Source organism: Taurulus bubalis (assembly GCF_910589615.1).
Source record: "Taurulus bubalis genome assembly, chromosome: 20".
Lineage (NCBI taxonomy): Eukaryota > Metazoa > Chordata > Actinopteri > Perciformes > Cottidae > Taurulus > Taurulus bubalis.
Window position 1 is genome coordinate 9,462,844 of NC_136608.1, and position 22,554 is coordinate 9,485,397.

Genomic DNA, 22,554 nt, shown 5'->3' on the forward strand with positions numbered 1-22,554 from the left:
TTATCACAAGGGAAAGTATTTTCTTTGAATCACCTCTCAAAGACTGCCATCCTGCAAACAACACCCATTTATGAGCCTGACTGAGCATGTTGCATGAGTATTATCACCCTTCGGCACATTAGTGAAATATGTATGAGCCATCATCTATGCTGCCCTTGTTCAAGGCTACTCATAGTAGCCTCTAAATGTGTCTGTTTGATGGTTGAGTGCTGTTTATTGTGAAGAATAAAATGTCTGATGGGAAAAGGCTTTACTGAAAGCGGTGTTTCATTTTGTGGTCTCAGTCAATTGACAAAAATTCTGGAGAAACACACTTAAATGTACTCGTTGAAGCATATGTTACCCCAGAGGCAATGTATAGTAACTGGAGCAGTCTTAATCGTACTTCACTTTTAATAAAAGCTATTTATAGTTTATTTCTATGACAGAAAAAGGCCGGTGTAACATCCCAGAAGCATTTCAGTTCAGGGGGCAAATTATTTCATGTCCCAGGGAATGCTTATGGCCTGGGAAATCCTGGGGCCCAGATGACAGCTGTAGCTGAACCACGACCTCTATGACATTACGATTAAAATAGTGCATTATCATAATTAGAGGGAAATTTCAATTTCCATGGTTCTTTTGTTAACACTTATTAAGTATTCAACAATTCCTCTCACAGGGAGTCTTGTATGCCATTATCTTCACAACTTGCACCTTATTTCTTATCTCCTCCCATTCTGCACTCGCACACATTCCTGCCATAAAAGCCACGAGCGGGGAGGACCAAACCATCTCCATGGGGATTACGCTGGGAGTTGTAATTGTATTAGGCATTAGTTCCTCACTTTAATTTTTCAAAGAGCGCAGTTAATTTATGAAATTTCTTAATTAAAATAAGATTCTCATCATCTGCCGTGCCAGAATGGTCTCTTTGTAATTATGTGGCACACAGCTGGGAAAGGTGTAACCCCGTTCCCAAATAGTGGACTCGTCCCAACACTGCCATGTTGGATGGAACTGGCTCAGGGCTCTCTGGCGGACGGACTTCCCAGGAAACTTTTTGCTGTTTTCCGTCTTCGCCCAGTCGCTGCAAGTTTTACCTTATTTTAAAGAGGAGCGGGACGTTGCCCTGCATCCCCAAACGGCATACATTTGTTGGCGTCCCAATATTCCTTGGACCTCCGGCATAAACTATCGGTGTGAGGGGGGTCGGAGGAAGGCCACGGATGACCAAGGAATTGTTTATGTATCTCTGGCTCTCCCATTACGAGTTACGGTCGGTGCATACCTCATACATTGATCCCTGATAATGAGCGGACATCCGTCGCAACGGCGACAAGCAAATATCTCGTCGATACAACTGACACCGCAGGAAAATGAATGCCTTTTCAACCACCTTGGCAGGAAATGCATCGTAAGTTGTTGAATTTTTTCTTCGCCCTCCATCAAACTGTTGTAAGATAGCGGGCTAAGAAACACAGCTAATAAAAGCTTGTCCGGTGTTTCTCGTCCGGACACGGGAGATGACGTTAGCTATCATGTGTAACGGTGTGTTTTGTGGCCTGTAGTTTGATGTTGTGTGAGTGTATATATCGCAGGTAACGTGTGTAAGTCTTCCCTGGGAGCCACTTGAGACTTCTCACTGAACAGGGGTGGTTTGTTTTGACAGTCGTTGACTGTTTTCAACGTCCCCGTTTTTTGGGAGTGACGTTGACATTTGGGCAAACAGCAAGTTTCCATTACTGCCCCGGGCCTCCTTCGCGGGTGCGCCCTTAATTTAAAGCTTGACACACCTGAAATCACCCAGGAAATCCTCAAAAACCCGCTGCCAACTAGCCTGGCTGCGCTGAGCTTAGCACTGGCACAGTTGAGTTAGCACTAGTCGTTGGGTATTTTTTTGTGTGGTAGTGCTGTTAAATCTATTAGTAATCATTTTTGCACTAGCATTACATAACATAGCTGAACCTTGGTAGTTTTCGGGAATTGTGTCCACCACGAGGAATGCACCGACCAACTAACGTTAGCTAAACTAAAAGTCCTGCTAATGCGAGACTTGCCAGTCACAAAAACGTGTGTGTGTGGGTGGAGAAGGCTGCTGTACCAATGTGACTGCAGTCAAGATCAGTAGTGCACTGTCACGACTCAATATTGTGAGAGTCTGATATTACGTAACACGTGTAGCATCCAGCTGACTCATTTGTATGTTCTCGTGCACTGTGCCATAGCTAGCTAGCCCCCAAACCCAGTCGGACATCTGCAGCTGCATCCAGCAGCATTACACAGCATAAGCTTCATCACGTTTCTCTTAGGTTTGCTTTTTCCTCTTTTTGATCTCTCAGGACAGGTTTCCCTCTTTTTGCTATTCGTAAACCCTATCCACTGGGGACACACTTCTGAATATGAATAAACTATATACACAACTAATATTAACAGACTGCACCAGAAAAAAGTGTTTTTCCTTTTTACTCTTGCTTCTTTTTTTTTTAGCCAGTGGATTGTCGTCTCACATCCACATGTTGGCTGTCCTATCAAATTTAAACGGAGCATTGTACTGCAAGATAGACATTAAAAGGCTTAATAGTAATGTGCATGCACTTGCACACTCTGATGGCCACCGTTGTGGCATAAATAGTTGCCTCTGCAGTGTTCAGAGGAATAGCCTGTGGCCAGCAGATTCAGAACGATTTTGACCCTTTGTCTTACTTAATGAATGTTGTGTGCATCACCACCGCCTTGGAGGTAGTAATGAAACTTTTTCGAGTGTTTCACTGTAAACGTAGGTGATATTGCTCTCGGCAATGAGAGTTGTTTAAAGATCAGCCTATTTTCATCAAGCAGGTGTGTGTGTATGCAAAGAAGACTTCAAATAAAAAGAAGCAGGGTGGGAGCTCCTTTTCAAGTTTCCTCTTGGCTGCACAGTTTCCCCGTCAGGTTTTGAACGTTTTATTATTCCCCTGACCATAGTTAAATTCTGTCACCCAGTGTTATCAGCTGGAAAGAATGTCACACTTTCACCTGTGATTGATGGCCTTCAGATAAGACGTGTTTTAAAGTCAAGATGTCAATTAATAAGTTAAAGTTGTTCAACTATGTATTTGGCTGAGCATAATCAAGTTTGTTCAATAGATTATGGGTCGGTCCGAGACGTGGCGCGTTTAACATGCAAGCGAGGCGAAAGCGAGGCGAAAGCCATCCAAGTCTGCATTACTTTGGATAGTAAAGACTTTGGCAACGCCTGTTCTCAGGTCGCTTCTTCATATTGATCATACTTTCCTTTTTAACGTGTATAAAGGTGGACAGGGAAATGGCTCGTCCTCTGTGTCAACAGGACTCACCTCCTCATTCTAGTGAACCAGTCATACGCAGGTTTTTGAGGTTTCTGTATGTTCCATGTTTGCTTTGGAAAAGCTACATTTCCTGTCCCAGGACACGGGATGTCAGGCCTGTATGCGGTCACCTGGTGGGGATGTCCCGCCTCCCGCTTTACAGCAGGTTCCTGTGGCGCGTCGTCCTACACCTCCTGTAACCTGTTTTAAAAATCCAATGACGTGTTTCCTCTGGCATTCTGGCAATTGTGTCATTCAGCGTGTGACAGAGACGTGGAATCGGGAACATTCCTCAGAGTCCTACGCTCTTGTGTGTCTGTACACGTCCTTGCATGCAGAGAGAGTTTGGGTATGAGAGAGAGAGAGACATGAAGAGGCAGACATTGTGCGTCTAATTGGAATGCCCACCAGTGATTTAGTGGCTGACTGGGCAATCGTGCCTTATGTAATGAAGTTATTATGCAGAAAATGTGAGAATGACAACCACCTTTACTTAGTTTATTTTCACTGTCTTCTTTCCAAGATGCGCAGCCATTAGCAGTCGATTTATTCCAGCTGTAACGGGCTTGTTGTATCCTAGATAATTGTTTGAAAGTATTCCTTGCCTGTGTGCCTGCTTGAAAAACAGTGATACAAAGGGCAACTTTTTTGCACTACACTGCTTCCGGGGTTGCCTTTTGTATTATTGTTCTAATTGCTTAGAAATAAAATTGCCCAATACACTGTATGTATGTTATTTTGTATTTCCATGACCACATGGCAAAGCATTGTTCATTCAAATCATTAAGAAATTAAGTGATTAATGTTCTTCTTTATGTTGTGTTGTGTTTTTGATTTTCTAGTGACGCTGTTTTGTGACATCAGAATGAATTCGGGACTTCTCCAAAGTTTAAGTGTTCCAGCCTGCTATAGCATGATTTTTGCAACAAATATATACACAGAGCACACGTGACATTCGTGGTCACCTCGTTTGCCGTGACAGTTCAAGGTTGCAAGACTTATTCCCGTAAATGTGTAACTACTTGGATCATATTTTAAGAATTGCAAGTATTCCAACCTGTTTTTGGCTCGTCTAAATAATGCAGCCGCTCGCATAAAGAAAGTCGGGTACAAACACAGTGGTGTTACTCATTGGTTTTACTCATTGGTATTCCTTCTGCTGTTTTCACCATCAGCAACACTGTCTGGCTGGGCAAGAGGTGGAAGGGGTCCAATTCTGTCTGTGTGTCTGTGTGTCTGTGTGTCTGTGTGTGTGTGTGTGTGTGTGTGTGTGGACTGCCTGATCAGCAGTCCCGTCCAGCAGGAAGTCCCGTGGTCGGCCTCCTCTGGTGATTTGTGCTGGAGAAGTGCAACATGACTCCTCTTATTCTTCACTTTACGCTTTCTCTCCTTCCTTTTTAGTTCATCGTACAGTTTTATTCATCTTTCTCCTTCAACGCTTCTTCAAGCCTATTCTTCCTTAAATTTTGTGTGTGTGTTATCATGGCAAAGTGCGGTCCAGGAGACACCCATTGTAGCAGGAACTACCACAGAAGCGGTTTTGAGTACTTTGCCAGGCGTGTCTGGCGGTGGACAGATCTTGTCACTAGTTGAGATCAAAATGAAGGCTGTGTTTGAAGATGGGTGTGGTCCGAGCGAGGGTGCCGGAAGAAGGGGGGTAGGATGTGGGCAGTTTTTCTCTGACATGTAATATTGTGTGGTGGCTGCTAATCTCCTTTAAGGCTGTGATTGTGCTGTTCAGATGATGGCCGTCATCTTAGCAGCAGAGAGATGGAGAAACCGAATGTGTTTGAGAACAAGTTCATAAGAGAGATAATTTGTGTGAGATAGAGTGAGCGAGTCTTTATTTTCTTTGATGGGTTTCAATGACGCCATGGACCGAGCTCCACTTCCTGCAGCCTTTGGCCCTGTCAGGAACAATCAGCGCTCCATGGGCAGATGAAACCCCAGGCCCTCAGAGCCGGGACACCGTTGCAGTCGCTGTGTCAAAGAAAGCCCAGCACGAAACAGTATTCTTATTATTCTTTTGATCTGTGTGGAAGTGTTTCTGATCCAAATCCACACAATAAGAGCTGTAATGCTGCTTTGAGAGTGAATTTGTATATGAATATACTGTACATGGAAAGCCAATTGCCTCACTGTTAATGCTGGAGTTGGACACAGAGGTTGGGGGGATTTAAAAAAAAATGCTTTTCAATTGTAGGACTGGAATTCATGGTCATAAAATCAATATCTTATATTGTGGGACACTGATTGGATTGGTTTGTGGTTATTCTCTGATTTCCACACCATCACTATGACTTACCTGCTCCTCTGCATGTGCACTTGTTCTGTTACCTCGTGTTGCCGTGTCATGTGCCGAGGCTACAATACCGTACTTCCTGTATGAAGAGCTGTGGTGCATCGAGTGAGTGAGAGATCAGGTCCGGAGAGACGTGGCTATCTCTGTGGGAGTTCCTGCTGATGCTGGACAAACTGTTACTGTGACTCGGTAGAAGAGGGGGGTCGTTCTGCCTTGTAGTCCCTTCACTCAGAGTACTTGCTGCTTAGGTAATACCTTCGGATGATCCAGGAACTATCAGGGTGGAGTTTATGTAAGTTTGCTGACAGTAAAAACATGAGCCTTGAGCCTGCCACAAGTTTGCAGTATTCATACTGGAGGCAAACACAGTTTTTAGTTGTTGTTATTTTGCAAGTATCAATATTAGGACAAGGACAGGAATTTATCTTAATATTTTTTATGTTTAACTACAGCTCTACTGTTGGTGACACCTTGAACAGTCTAAACACGTTTAAGATGAAAAGAGCCAAAAGTGTGGGAGCAAAAAGATCCCCGATGCTTTAGAAATTAGTGTCTCGCTGCCATTTCCTTTCTGCCTCTGCACATCATTCATTTAGACATCGCACTTACATAGGGACGGCTCCCGAATCTCGGCTCTAAACGGGAACCGGTTCTAAATTAGTAAATTACGATTCATATGGTTCAGAGTTAATGGTTCTGCTAGCAGTAATTTTTAAGTTACGGAGAGAGATCGCGGAAAATAGCAGCGTAACAAGCCTCCCTTCTCCGTCTGTGCTTGTCTTTGCGGAGTTATGCTCTTCTGTGCTTTACACACACACCGACTTACTTCAAAGTTACGTAGCAAGCTCTTCACGGGAAATACCACACAAACCGCCTCTCTCTCTCTCTCCTCTCACATACATACACGCACGCACCGATTGCAGCTCAGTCCAGCATGAGACACAAAAAGTGTGGCTACATTTTACTCCAGTGGATGCTGACGACTCTCATTGTGAGGGAGGTATTACCAGCAGTTTATCACAACGTTTGGCAAACAAGCAGAACGTAAATCCACTGTTTGGCCACTGCAAGTAACGTTAGCGATGCCATTCAGAGTTTGATCATGAGAATAGTCTAATAAACGAGAGCTAATCATCACCAGTTGTTCAGCGGCAAGTGTATTTTCAAGATTTTGGAACTTCTTGTTTTGCTGCTCAAGAAAGACTATTTGTATACAAGAATAATGAAGCCGCATTTATTGTTTTCTTAAATGATCGTCTCTTTTTTTTAATCTCCCACAATTTCATAAAAAGAACTAATAAGGAACCGAACCGATAAGCAGTATCGATAAAATCCCAACGATACCCATCCCTACACAATGAAGTACAACGAGCAACACAAGGGCTCTGATGTTGTCTGGAAGTACGCAGTCATTTCTGGAACCACTGAGTTGAAAAGGCCCAAAGATCACCAGGCATTTCCCTTTCTCTGTGCCATTGCTTTCATCTGTGTGGTAATGACTGTGAACCGGGACCCCTCAGTGTGAGAGAACCCCTGCAGCAACCTGTAAAACCAGTGGGCGTCTGATCTGGTCATATGATCATAGATGTGTTTTTGTGTGTGCGCTACAGGGGTGCTCTTCTGTGTGAGTGTAGTTTAGTCTCAGGTTTTGCTTTTCACCCCACTGCTCGCCCAGCAAGGTGTGTGTGTGTGTGTGTGAGAGACGTTTATGACGTGGCATGTGCTTAAACATTGGTACTCTCTGTATGAGAGAAGTTCTGAGATGCCTCTCGTATTACATTTTGCCATGTGTAGTCATTAAGCCCAGCATTGGGGGTGTTTGTGTGTGGGGCTTAATAAAGCGTGGATTCTAAAGGGATTTTAGACTTTATTTTAGACTTGAAGCTGACTTGCTTGCAATGTTCCTAATACATGACCAGAGTAAACCCAGCTTGTGTCCATAGACGAGGGTGGTGTCGATGGTGACTCATCAACGGCATCATTTATGTGCACGCTTTCTGTTACCCGTGTCAAACAAGATAAACGGTCTGTTCAAACGCATTTGTTACAATTCGGTGTTCCATATTATAGGGACTAAATCATTTTTGACCCGTCTCGTCGCTCTTGACTCGCTTGCTCCCACTGCTTTCCTTCAGCTCAGTTTCAGCGTCTGTCAGATGGCATTGATGGAATCTTTTCTGACAACTGTGGGCAGAGCTATTTGACCCCCCACAGAGACTCTCAGTCGCCGTTTATATCATTATACTTTCATGCTGCCCGTCACACACTTATATTAAAGGCAGTGCTCCTAGCCTGCGTTTGCTTCTCGGCCCAATTCAGACACTTTATCTTTTTTTTTTAAACGTACCCTTGTTTGTGAATCTAGGCCTATGTTATGAAAAACACTGACTCGAGCTCAGGCAGTTTAGCTGGAGGACATGGGTGAACAGCTGCATTGAGGTGCTACCACAGACTCTGGTCAGGACAACTCAAGGATGTAACCGTTCTTGTTCTGAAACTATTTCTGCGTGACTGCGATGTTAACACCCTGTTCAAACAGGGCCACAGAACTGCACCTTGTATTAATGGCGCCTCATTGTTTGGTCTTATCCTTACTTATCTCACAGTGGCTGCAGCTGGAAAACAGCATGTTGCTACAACTCCGTTTGTCATGGTAGCAATGTCCAGTTTCTGCAAGATATGGGGTTGTGTGTAATGTTATTACTGAACAGATTTTTCTGATCAGAAAATGACGTCCCACTTGAACATATAAGATTTACTATTTTGATCATCCTTAAAGATGGTGGGTACATTTATTTGAAATGGGAAAGAACTTGTATTCACCTCTCTGACCAAAGACTTCCCTCAATTTGAGGCTGCTGTGGTGTTTGTGAGCCTTGTTTTTGAGTAAGTGTTCCTCAGTCCTGTACTGAACACAGACTGAAGCAGTGCTGTATGTCCAGCGTCGCAGCTCGCAGATCTTGAGTTTTGCAAACATGAGCTTTACCGATTTAAAAAGTTGAAGTCCCTGTCCTCTCGTTCTTTGGAGGCAGAACATTACATTAGCAGAACACAACAACAAACATCACCTAAAAAGAAAAACAACCTCTGACATCTCCCTCTCTCTCTGTCCCTCCAGTCATTGTCCGCCGCAGTGGTCCAGGTGTTCACGGCAGACAGGAACTCCAGCTGGAGCAAGAGATGCTGCGGGGTGGCATGTCTGGTCAAAGACAACCCCCTGCGATCGTACTACATCAGGGTCTTGGACCTCAAGGTAAGTAAATGGAAAGCCAGAAGCAGTTCTGCACATCATTGTGGTTCATCCCTGTCAAGTGTGGCAGATGATGGAACTCGTGGTGTACCGCCATTTGATATTCATAACGACATTGTGTTTTTATAGCCACACAGTAAAATCTATAGGACGTCTTTTCATTTAAGACCTGTAGCATTAAGCTGCTTGTTGTACTAACTGCTTCCTAATTCTTCATTCAACTTTGTCTTTGTGTGTGTTTTTTCCTACAGGATGGTAGGATAATGTTTGAACAAGAGCTGTACAACAACTTCAACATCAACGTTCCCAAACCGTACTTCATCACATTTGCTGGAGATGTGAGTTTCCCTCGCTTCAGCTGTCTCTTCTTTATTTATGATCCTCTGTTTTCTTCATCAGAACTCAAATCTGGGCATAGACAAGTACATAAACTGTAGCTGGAGAGGGAAGAGAAGGGGAACAGTGTTATTTGAGATAATTTCAGTGTTTGCCATCAGGGATTTGTCATTGGGGTTTACATTTGAGTCATCAACGAAAATATAAAGTAAATTTGAACCCAATTCACAAGGTGTTATTGTCTGCCATGTTGTAAACACTACACACCTCCACTGACACATTCATAATGGGTCTTGTAGGTTCAAAGTGTGCTTGTAAGAATCAAAAAGTAGATTTGAGAAGCACATTTTTAGCTTCTTCATATATTTGAAATGGAATTGAATTAAGAACCAGTTCTCAATACCCAACCCCAATAGAACCTGTGTTGATGTATAGAGGATTTTGTTCAACCAAATAGTTGTAGAGCTTATATTCTCCTCCAGAAACTAAATCCAGAAATTCTATTGGAAAACTTCCATGAGAAGCACTTGTGAGTCAACTTCCAGTTTTACCCACCAAAAGACATTGTGTCTATTTGCATCACTTAGCCTAAATCTAAATAGTTTATAGAAGTCCCAACTTTATGTAACATCTAAAGCGCTTCTTGTGAAGAGGTGTCTTGACGTGGTCAAACATGTTGGCTGGTGGGAACAGTGGCTCAGACTCCAGCAGACCATGAGGTATGTGGGACAGCTGATTGTGATGATAATGCCGGGAGTGTATGGTTTGGACATTCTGCATAGAGATTAGGTAGTTTAGGGTGATGGTTGGCCTTTGGCAAGACAAATTGAGGCGTTTGTATTGAATTTTTACAAAGTTGTGTGTGTGTGTTTACAGAAATGCCAAGTGGGTCTGAACTTTGCCAGTGAGGAGGAGACCAAGCGTTTCCATAACCATGTGATGGAGCTAATAGGGAGAAGACAGAGGAAATCTGGTACCAACCTACTGCTGCTGCCCACTTTCCTACAAACCTTTCTACTCACCTAATTTACAGAAAAAATGACATGTTTAGAAAATGTACATCTTGTGTTAAAAACAATCCAGCAAACGATGTTAAAACAGAGATGCAGAAAGTTTTTCTGGATAATTAATGGAGCAACAAAGATGTTGTAGTGTCTGCTCCTGTGTTTGCTTTGTTTGTTTTTTTGCCTTTATGATCTTATATCTAATATTAGTGTGAGCACAAGATACATTTCATTTCTAAACATGTCATTTAAAAAAAAAAAAAAAAGGCTCAGCCACACAGAACTAGGCATACAAAATAATCAAAAATTCAATACATGACCAAAATGAATTCTGAGGCACTAGACTGATGCTTTCATGCTCCAGTGTATTCTGGTCGGCACGTGAGATGTTCTTTGGTGAAGGACTAGTTTAAATAGATGCAAATGTTGGGCCCAGAGTGTCATGTATTGGATCTGGTTGAGGATGTTGTTGCCTAGGTCTGTGAACTTTACCACCTTGTTCTTCTGATCTACTGCAATCTCTTTTCATTCCTTAAAATCTTTGATAACACATATCACCGTTTTCACCGTGTCGTTAAGGCACTTGTATGAAATTCACTAAGTCAAATCACAAAAGCAAACAGAAAGATGTCATTCAGTTTTCTGATGACCTATTTGAAAAATAGTCATTTAAAAATTCAGTCTATTTGTTCACCATTTAAAGGTATATATTTTCAAAGTTATCTCAGTTTTGATACTGGTAGAAAACCTTTCAGACAGAAACTGCTTGCAGTCAGGGGGAGAGGACTCTGGATCCGTTTTCAAATGTTTATAATTTCTCAAACACCACCAGATTAACTTTGAGCAAAGCCTCTGGGATGCTTCTCAACACTTCACATACGGGATGGAACAAATGTGCTGACTGGCCAAAGGGGGGCACTACAGTTATGTTTTAATAATCAGCAGTGAGATGGACTTCATCCCTCCATGGGTGTAATATTTCCAGTTGGCATAGAATGAATTGAACATGGGGATTTAATTTACCATTTTATCCTTAAATATGTTGTATTAATTAAGATAATACATTAAGAATACTCAAGAAATGTGTTGTTGAACATTTAAATGTTTTTTTCATCCAGCACCAACAATTTGATTTTGGCACTAGAAGTATGTGTGTGTGTATATATATATATATATATATATATATATATATATATATATATATATATATATATATATATATATATATACACACACACACACACACACACACACACACACACACACACACACACACACACACACACACACAAGCCGCTCAGATGCAGTCTTTAACTAATTACTGGCACTCAGTCTTTAGCTTTCATCCTCACTTGCTTCAGATCGTCGGTCTTCCCCCTTCTTCTTCTGCGGGTCATTTCCTGACCCTCCAGTTGGGTCATTCTTTCATCTTTCCCCTTCAGCCCTCTGCATAGGGCGCCTAATCTTATCTACAAGGCTTCTTCTGTTTGACCTTCAGCCGTTGGAAATCTCAAGCTATCAGTATTTTGAAGTGTGTCATTTGAAATGTGTCAATGGCATTAATGTTTTAGTATTTATATTCTTTATAGTACTAACTCCTGTGTGTGAGACTGACTGTGTGTGACTGACCAACATCTCTAAAACATGCTAACCCTTAACAATTTGCTTGGCAATCCTTCCAAATAACTCTCCATTCTGCGCAGCACATTCACAATCCTGCCGAGCCCCGCTCTTACAAGCCAATACTCTCTCTTCTCCATGTATATCTGTGCTCTTGACGCACGCTTCTCACTAACACAACCCACTACATACGATTGTAACAATTGCATTTGTCTGTGTGTTCACAGAGAAGAGACGCGACCCTACAAATGGTATGTTTTCCACTGTTTCCTGTCGATAGCTTCAGAAATACACAGAACAGAAGATGTGTAAACCACAGTCAGACCGGTGTCTGAGGGTATTGGTAACATTTGTGTCAATGGGTGGAGTGGCAACAACTCAAGCATAGATAGCATTTCATAATGCATTACCTTTATCATCTAAATGAACAGCTGTCCAAAAACTACAGTCTCACATCAGCTGTGTCCGATTTCAATACATTATACTAACTCCAAGCAGGTGTGTCAAAAAGATTACACAAAACCGACAGCATACACACGAAAAACATATTAAAAAAAAGAAATCTGCTCCTGATTTACATTATTGTCCCACAATGCAATGCACAAAGAAAATGGAGGAGCTGCTCATTACTGATTGTAGATGATGGGGAAACTTTTGGAAAACATGTTTGCCTCCCCTTCATAAAGTATAAATGGTATTCTAAAATGTCTGTTTGACAAGTTTATAGACACAAACAGGATTGAGAACTTCTAAAAAATAACTGGAATTGTTTAGGAATTAAAATTAATAAAATAAATACCATTCCACTGCGTTTACACTACATAATATTACAGTGCCGTGAAGTCTTGATCTGTGAACTACATGCCCTTCATGGCCGACCCTCAGTAGAGTCTGAGGACTAAACATTTGTGGACATGCACATTTGTTTGTGGACATATGGCCTAGTTTGACCCCGGAGGGAGCCAGCTTTGGACCGTGTGTGTGTGTGTGTGTGTGTGTGTGTGTGTGTGTGTGTGTGTGTGTGTGTGTGTGTGTGTGTGTGTGTGTGTGTGTGTGTGTGTGTGTGTGTGTGTGTGTGTGTGTGTGTGTGTGTGCGCGCAGCCGAGCAGAAGTCACATGTGGTGAGATGCCATGTATGACGTGTCCTACATGACGTAAACTACCACGTAACTCAGAGCGTTGTGAACCTGATTTTGTTTTGGCTTTGTCTTTTGTATACACTGACGCAGCTTTTTTAATTTATATTTTTGCGTTCCCCCACTGGAAAGGAGTAAAGGACAAGCATTTTCTAAAAGGGTTGTGTTCCATTTACCTGCGCCGAGTTATGCTGTCATGCATAAACGTTTATGCCAGTTTCTATCTTGGATTTGTCATGCATGGTTCCCGTTTCTGAACAAGTGCATCTTGTGTTTGAATTGGTTCCTTTCCAAAGGAAGTCATCCTTCTCTCCGTCTCCATCTGTCTCACTCTCACTTCCCAATACCGCATCGGAGCTCTGTTGCTGTCTGTCATCTCCAGTCTGGTTCTTGCTTTCCATCTCTTCTCCTTTTTCTCCTGCTGCCCTTTCCAGCTCTCTCCTGTAATTTCCCTCTCTTCTCGTTTAATCTGTCTTCCCTTTCCTCTTTTCTCTCTCCCACTCTGTCTGCCTTTTTAATGCTCTGCCTTCTTCATGTTTTCTTTCACCCTGCAGATTCATCATGTTTTAGAAACCATGGAGATTAACGCGGGATTATGTATGGGTGGGTTTTAATGGTTATGTAAAATCCAGCACTAAATCCAGAATGATTCGCTGGGATTAGATCCATGCGTGTGTTTTTGCAGGAAGAGGGAGGGGACGGTAGTGGAAGTGGGTGGAGAAATGTTCACAGGGAGCCAATCCGAGCAAGATAATCTAACGGTGCTCCCTGCTGTGATGGAAAGTCAATGGACTAAATTATTGCAAAACAGATACACTATGCAGAGCTCAGATGGATAAAGCAGGGAAAAATAAATCTGCTGAACAATTTGCATAGAAGAAAACTGTTGCTGTGATGGAAGGAATGTAAGAGGAGCAGTCAACTTTGGCTGGCTAAGTGTTGGCTGCCTCTTCTCACTTCTGAGGGCATTGCTGGATGTCTGCTCTCACAGCTCAGACCGTGTGCGTGTCAACTCCACCAGATGTCGGATGAGGATATTAATTCAGTAAATGCAGACCGTTGCATCGTCACAAGTTGGCTTATCTTCCGTGCTGGTGTTGTGGCCGTGCTTTGGAAACCTTTGGGATCTTGTCTTTTAGCGAAGGAGAAACCTTTTCCCTGAGAGAACTGGAATCGATTACGAAACCAGAGAACAAGGGGATTGTGCTTTTTACCTGCTTACAAAGTCATGTTGAAGTGTCTGTCCGTGTTGGGGATGAGAACCTCCTGGCTGCGGTGCTTCCACCAGACAACATTATTTCTCTGTTGACGGATAAGAAAACATCAGATCTCTCTGGCGCTGAAGCGAGGCTATTTCTGAGCCACAAATCTGCATTTGTTTGAAGCAGGATCTCCCTTGGGCTCTCCATTGGAGCTCGTTCTTGCCATATTGCTCATGCCCAGTCAGCTGCTACGATGATGTTCTGCACCACCTTCCTGTCGGCGCCCTCTGAGGATCTTATTTGTGAAGGCAATGGAGGAGGAGGAGCAGCAGCAGTAGTAGGGGGTGGAGGTTTGAGCCCAGGGAGTTGCCTCTCCTCTTTACACTGCCTGGTTCTCCCTCAGGACGAACAGTACCCAGCTCTCTCTGACCCGACTGATCGGCTCCCCATATTCCCCGAAGAGCGAGCTCACAACCTAGTCGGCAAAATGCTTCTCGGTGTCAGTATGAGCACCTGCGGAGCAAGAGAGGGTGGGTGCATTTGGGACCGGGTGAGAAGGCGACGCAGCCGTTCAGCCTCGCCTTCGCCCAGCAAAACACCCAAAAGTCCCTGTAGTGAGAGTGTTAAAGGTATGCGCTACCGCTGAGGCACTGGTTCCTCTCGTTGTGGATTTGATGTGTGTGTCAGAGTTACTGTTGGTGTCCACTCCATATGGTCGCATGGACCTTTTTCCGCCGGACATCTTGGCATTTTGTTTTGTCCATTTTATGTTGTTGGTTCCTCATTGTTGTGTCCGCCTGTCAAGGCCGGGCCTAATTGAGATTAACATATAAATAAGGGCCTGGTTAAATAAAATGCAATTACATAGCTGACAATTTGGATGATTAAGTGAAACATGCGCCATCTGCAAAAGGCTCACCAAACTGACAGAACAAGTTTTTCAGTAGATTCAAACCTTTCTGCCTGAAAGACATTGTAAGTTGTGGTAATAATATTTACTTTAGTGTCGGTCTTCACCAGTTCTGTAATTTAGTTCAAATAACCTGAAGTAATGAGATGATGCTATGATCCCACATATTCCCTTTTCAGACCCATGACCAAATCAAAAAACGAGACATCTCTGTGCCAAACGGAGTCTGTAATGGCTATTAAATAATAGCTTACATAACTGATGAAATACTGCTGGCCCCGAAATGCTCCATGCTTGCTGTTCAAAGGGACACGAGGTCAATTTCTCATGAAGTCCTAAGCCGATGACGTGTTGGCATTGTTCCGATTGCCAGACATGTCATTTGTAGCTCTTTATTGTAAAGACGGTATATGTGTTCAACATATACCCCCACAACTGTGTCTATATTTTCTGATCCATTAATGTTTGTGCTGTATTATTATATAAACGTAACGTCATTGTCTCCATCTTTTTTTAAGGCCCGACGTTGCCCATGGCCACGATCGACATCAAAAACCCGGAGATCAGCAATGTTCAACGTTTCCATAACAACTCTCAGGTCAACAACATTGTGCACTCGTCCTTCCAAAAGAGGGAGAAAAAGGGCAAGGCGAAGAAGAAGAGGCTGACCAAGGCAGACATCGGCACACCGAGCAACTTCCAGTGAGTCAGCACAAGCATTTAGTAGGGCGGGGTTCAGGTCAGGTGGTGGATGAACACCGTCATGTGTGGCGCTACGTGATGAACTGATGTGGTCATGAATGATTCTCCTTTATGAAAGCGCTGATACTGCCAGACAGTATGACTGTATATGCTCATGTGCTTCCATGCAGATCAAGATACAAATGCAGATTAAACAATTGTGTCTAGGCACCTTCAGTACAAAGGCTGTGTGCTGGGAGGTCTATGAGGTCATTGTAGACGTCCATATAAGGACTTTTAAATCAGGGCAAGGTTTTAATCCAGGCTGTCTTTAGTGAGAATCTGATATTACAGAATGTGTAGTGTGATTGGAAAGGCTGGAAAATCTGTGCTGTGTTGTCAGCAATAGTCAGTGGCAGCTCTCATATTGTCTGATGGGTTACTGCAGGTTACAAATGGGCCATCTGGGTAAAAAAAAAAAAAAAAGTCTTATTGTGGATTTTGCAGCAGTCTATTGAACCTATTTTTTTTGTAGAAATTTACTATACACATCTTCTGCTCTCCCTCATTTAGTTGTACTGTTATATTATCTCACATGCTCTCTATTTTGCTTCTCTCACAGGCACATTGGGCATGTAGGATGGGATCCCAACACAGGTTTTGATGTAAGTGCAATACAAGAATGTAACGTCCGCATGTGCTTGTTTGTATGTCTCTCTGCACATGTTGGAGTATGTGACCTCTAGATATTCTTAAAACTTGGCACCTAGTTTATCTGTTAGTCAGTCACACATCCCTCTTCCAGACAGAAATGTTTTGTGTCGACTCCAAAATATTAAGCAGAGCTGCGTGCCCAAGTCATCAGGAACGTTACACAAGGAGATTTTGGAGGGAAGAGAATGAACTTGCATCTGCATAATCCATGGACTCGTTCCCAAAAAAAGCATCGTCAGTAATTATGATGGATTGTAGATGATTAGTATGAGATCATGCAGGTCAGAAGACTTACTCTGTCGGTTAATGAAAAAGATAAAATTCAGATGATTTGGTTTCATAAGTTAATGCTTTCAAGGACTTATTTGAGTAGGTGACGTCAGTTGAATAAAGCTTGCTCACCTCTCAAATCCTCAGGCTTAAAACTGGAACACAAATACGTGGATTCACGAATGAGCAAGGGATGTATTTCATAGTCCTACCAGCTAGTACTTGTTTATCCATAGATACTGCAGATAAAGTACCCACTTTGGTGATAACCAACCAAAAAGCAGTAAACACCACACACATGGCAGCTTGAGTTCATGTGAGTAACAAAAGACATGAAGAGGCAGGAAATAAGTAGTAGTAGTGTAGCTCTAACAAATAATGAGAAACGCCAGAGCTGTTCCAACTTGTATTCACATTTGGGTTAATTAACTATTCCATTTTTTCCCCCTGTCTCCCTGGAAGTGTTACTCCACACCACCAGGTGGCAGAATATACCCTGATATTGTGGTCTCATTTTGAGCCGTCTTTATATCTGATCGTTTTCACAAAGTAGATTGTAATATCACAAATGATTTAAAAAAAAAAATTTACATACTAAATCTTCCCTGAATGAACTATGTTGTCGTGGTTTGTCAAATGTCCGTTTTAATCCTACCTGAACCAAACTCGACTCCTACCATATCAGTCACATAATGTGTTGCTGAGCTGCCGAGCTCTGGAATACTTATTGGTGAAATCCCATCACAGACCTTAACATGTAGAGCATGAGGTAATGCACGTGCAGCAACACGCCACTCTGTTATAGCCAGTATGTTTTAACTGTGGTGATGAGTCTGATATTGTTTTATTGAGGCCGTTTTAGCTGGTCATGATTTTGGGTTTTGTAACTTAAATTTGATTTAAATACAGTTTGAGCATCCCTTATTTTATGAGGTCAAACCCTTTTGTACTAATGCCGTACAGTAAACCCTACCCACAGATTGACGTTCTCCATTTTCTTTCTTCAGTTGAATAACTTGGACCCCGAGCTGAAGCATCTGTTTGATATGTGTGGCATCTCTGAGGCTCAGCTGAAGGACAAGGAGACCTCGAAGGTCATCTACGACTTCATTGAGAAGAAAGGAGGCGTAGAAGCTGTCAAAAACGAGCTACGGAGACAAGGTAAGGCAGATGCACCGTTGGGAATACCCTTTCAAAAAACAATGTTTGCAGCCAGAGAAGTAAAAGAGAATTGAAGGAATTGCCAGATTCTTTCATTTGGACAAAAACATTTATTGTAAAGGAAAATTTAAAAAGGTAACTTCCCACACTTTAGCTTGGAAAAGTCCACAGTAAACCTTTTGCTGGACACTGACCATGTGAAATACATTTTAAAGGGTGATTTGTTAATGTAACTATAGTGTGGTGGTTTTATCCCCAGGTCCTCCCAAGTGGATTGGTAGGTTTCTGTGCATGGTCTGTGCATGTCAAGTTGGACTGTAATCTGGCTTAACAATTAAATTATAGTGTTGAGTTTTTCTGTAACTGAAGTTAGTTCAGTGTTTGCTCTTTTAGAGTTGTTTGTATTTGGAGTTTTTTTTTTTAATCATGAGCTGACTCGGGGGGGGGGTGCCAGGGGGGGGGGGGCATTTTGGGTCTGGAGACATTAAAAAAACACAGAAATCAACAATAGTTACATGGGAGAAGGCTGCCCCCAGTGGCTACATTGTATAACTGCATGATGCATTGACACTAGCAAGAATTGGGAAACTGATTTTTGACAGATGTGCCGTGAAATTGATTTTGGCAGCTATGCAGAATTTTGACAGATGTGTGTGACGTCCTTTGTGAACATCCAGACACTGACACTGCCTGTCCTCATGAAATCGTTTTTCAGATGAAGTGAAAAATACATGAAATCTGGATGTTTGTCAAGGCTGCAGAGTGAACTGTGAACTGTGACAGATCCGCAGTGACGATTACAACTTTGAACTTCTTTTTTCTCTCCAGCTCCTCCGCCCCCTCCATCCAGAGGCGGCCCTCCTCCCCCGCCCCCACACCATGGCTCTGCCCCGCCTCCCCCTCCTCCAGCCAGGGGCCGAGGTGCCCCGCCACCTCCTCCCCCCTCCAGAGCTCCCATCTCTGCACCCCCTCCTCCCCCTCCGTCCCGACCGGGCATGTCCGCTCCGCCGCCGCCTCCACCGCCCAGCCGGGTCTCTCTCCCGCCTCCACCTCCGCCAGCCCATGCCTCGATTTCTGTGGCGCCTCCCCCACCTCCTCCTCCCTCATCCTCAACTCCATTCAGTACCGGAGCACCGCCTCCTCCTCCCCCTCCGCCTCCGCCGCCACCTGGCCCTCCGCCCCCTGCCCCTATGCTGCCCACGGAGGCCAATGGAGGAGATTCAACTGGCAAGTCACTGGCTCTGCTGAGTCAGATCAGAGAAGGCGCTCAGCTGAAGAAGGTGGATCAGAAGGAGAGGCCGGTGTCCACCAACACCGGCAGAGACGCACTTCTGGACCAAATCCGACAAGGAACCAAACTCAAAGTGGTCAGTAAACAATCGTCACGCCTCTCAATCAAGCATGTATTTATCGTAATCCCGTGCTTTGACTCATGCTGTCTTCTTTACAGAGGGAAGACAATACAGACTCATCCCCTTCCGCCCCGGGCCTCTCGGCAGGCATCGTGGGGGCCCTGATGGAGGTGATGCAGAAGAGGAGCAAGGCCATTCACTCTTCAGGTACAGAGAAACGTCTACTTTTATTTTCAGGAAGATATTATCTTCCTGTCATGCACAATAGAAGTCCAGTGGGCTGTTTACACACTCTTATTAGTGCATCATTTATGCGGATGTGTTATTCCAAAGCGGTTTATCTTCAGATCTGTTTATTTCTCAATTACTTTGAGTGGATCCTTGGTACTTGAGGTTTTCTCACCAAAGTGCTTTGAGAAGTATACCCAGCCTCTTGAACTTAAAAAAAAAAAAAAAAAAGGGAGCAGTTGCGTCACACCGGTCGCAGGCACTCAGACGATGCATCATCGACTGCATGTAAGATTACACACTGTCGCCAGAATATAGATTAGACTTTCACCACTTCCTCGTCGGTCTTTAACAACCTTTATACTTCCTTTTTTTTCTATTTCGAGTCGGTGGAGAAAACTTTTCTTCTCTTGATTCAAAGAAAGTGAAGGTTTACTGTTAAACAGACACATAGACTGGCATGTACTTACATTTATGTATGTATGTATGTATGTATGTATGTATACAAACTTCATCCGGAAAAGGAAGTGCTTTGTTCGATTTCTAATAGGATAATTCGTTCGGTGAATTTTATTATTTCATTGCCAAAAGAACATCATTTGAGCTGTTTTCGGTATTCTTCATGTGAACGTCTCTTTCTCTTCTACAGATGATGACGAAGACGATGATGACGATGAGGACTTTGAGGATGATGATGAATGGGAGGACTAGCGATAATTTCTTTTTCTTTTCTTTTTTTCCCTCCCCTCCAACCCGTGGATGATTATGACACTAAAATAACTCTTGTCTTTCTAAAAAGAAATCTTTAATTTCAAAAATTCTAAATGTAAATGTTCCATCAATTTGCTGTATATTTTTGTTGCCTTTATGCTTTTTTTTTATTAATCTGTGCAATACCTCATTTAATCTGTTTATGTTCGTCATTCTCATATCTTAGGCTGTTTCTTTATCTCCGTCATGTCCGTCTCTGCTCTGCCGCCTCCATCTCGTCTCTTGATAGCATTACGTCTCATTTTAACTGTTAGAACCTTTTCCATCTCTCTGCATCTCTTTCTCCTCCTCCCACATTCCCAACTCGCCTCCATCTGTTCCTCAGCCATCTTTCATATCTGCGGCCTCCCATCACTCATGTCCCCTCCCTGTCACTCTCCCATGTTCCCATCCCACAGATTAACACGTGCAATTTTACATCAAGTTGTCTCTCGAACCGTAGAGTTGAATGTTGTTGTTTTTTTTCATTTGGTCAGTGATTTGAAGGGAGTGCTTAGTCGCTGCAAATCCTTCATCAATCGTGTCTTCATTGTTTGTCAGGAGGAAAAAAAATGTACTATTTTCATACCCTATTGCTCTCTAGTTTATTTTTACTTATTCAAATGACCCTAGTTTAGCACTCATATTTTCTTAAAACTAAGAAGAGAAAAAGGAAAATGCTCTTTTTTGGAATATTTAGCTTAATTTGCTGTCGACTGTAAATTTGCTCCAGAGTTTGAGTCTTGTTATATTTTTGCACAGATTGAAAGAGGAGACTCGCTGCATGAATACAGGACATATTTTCAGGTCTGTATCCTAATGGAACATACATATGCTTTAAGTAACGAGGCACTTGGACATTAAGCATTTTTAACCGTTAACCCACCACACTACATACAGTACACAGAGGTAGCCCACAGTTTTATGGCTAGCTATCTGTTGTGAATTTTCTTTTATTTTTCTTTGGTCACTGTCTCTCGCTCCAGATTCAGTTGAAATTGTGCTCTTTTTTTCTTTTATTTTTCTTTTAATCTTTTTTTACAATAGCAAGCAAAGTATTGATAAATGTCTGTTTGTTGGATTCAGGTCATCCATCATGTTAAGCTTAAGTAATAAAGACATTTTAGTTCTACATACCTGATGCTTATGAGTCCATATGCTAAGTTACTATACAGAAACAGCCGGGATGAAGTCGTATTTTTCCTGTTGTAGACACTAAGTGCTGACCGTTTAGGGAGAAACACTAGATTCATGGCATCATTCAAACGAGTATCTACATGTTTTTGACTAACTAGTAAATCATGAGGTGTAATATAGGAATAGTTAAAACAACTCGGTGGTCAATTATTCTCTACAAAGACTAAATGCTCAGATGTCTGTTTATTTAAAGGTGGATCTTTCACACAGGACAAAACTTTAAAAGCCAAATTGTTTCATCAATTTCAAAAAGGATTTAAAAATCTGCTTCTTTTTGACACAAAGACAACTGCAATGGTGTGACTTGTCCTGGTGTGGTTAAACCCATCTAGTCTGACTCAAAGGTAAAAGTTGCCGATGTGGAGACTCTGTACTTTGCTAAGGTTTATCTAACATTAGCCAGCTTATGCTAACTGCTCATACCAGGGCAGAAACAGCTGGAGCAGCAAAAACCCCGAAGTGTATCGAATAAGGCAAGACTGCATTTTATTGCTCGTGGATTCTACTTTAAACCTATGAATGTGTTAATTCCTCTTTTCAGGAGTCTCACTTTAAATCTTAGTATTGAAGGGCACCAGAGCCGGTTACCTGTTACCTGCTAACCGCCAGGCATCAAACATGAAGCTTTAACCTTCCAGGTCCGGGTGGCTTATCGGAGCGCTTATACAGAAACATCTCACCCTCAGTGTAAGAAATATCCAGAAAAAAGAATGACATGTCAAAATGAGTTGTTTTTTTGTTTGTTTTTTTCACTGCTTGCTAGTTTGCAAAAGGGGAATGTTGGTGCCCTCTCTTTACATTCTGTCTTGTAGAGACACATTGCCACTTGTTTGATGGAAGAACTGACCTCTTGTCAAATGTCAAGATACTTTTTGGGGGAAACCTTGCCATGTTGATGTTCGCTTCTGTAGGTAAATATGGACGCCAAGCCTTCTCAATGAGGCTTGGCAAATAATGAACTCTTGCATTGTACACTCCAATAAAAGGTTGATATTTACACATTTTGGTTTTTGGGCTTCCTTTACCTTCACAGCTTGTTTTTAATGGATTGTTCTTCCCCAAAGTTTAAGTTCATTTTAGTTTGCTGATTTTATTTTTTTTAAAGGAAAAAGGAGACAGTGATCCTAATAATT

At 42.5% G+C, this 22,554-nt stretch overlaps 1 protein-coding gene across 1 annotated transcript; it reads left to right on the forward strand.

Moving 5' to 3' along the window:
• Window positions 1-1,291: 1,291 nt before the first annotated feature.
• LOC306752054 (actin nucleation-promoting factor WASL-like) lies at window positions 1,292-22,420 on the forward strand (the record flags this gene model as incomplete). The annotated part of the gene is made up of 11 exons (XM_079235748.1): window positions 1,292-1,396; window positions 8,729-8,863; window positions 9,112-9,198; window positions 10,073-10,169; window positions 12,048-12,071; window positions 15,587-15,770; window positions 16,372-16,414; window positions 17,741-17,894; window positions 18,723-19,261; window positions 19,345-19,453; window positions 20,124-22,420. 11 exons carry the CDS (start codon window positions 1,292-1,294, stop codon window positions 20,183-20,185), a joined length of 1,539 nt encoding a protein of 512 aa, XP_079091874.1. The 3' UTR covers window positions 20,186-22,420.
• Window positions 22,421-22,554: the final 134 nt, after the last annotated feature.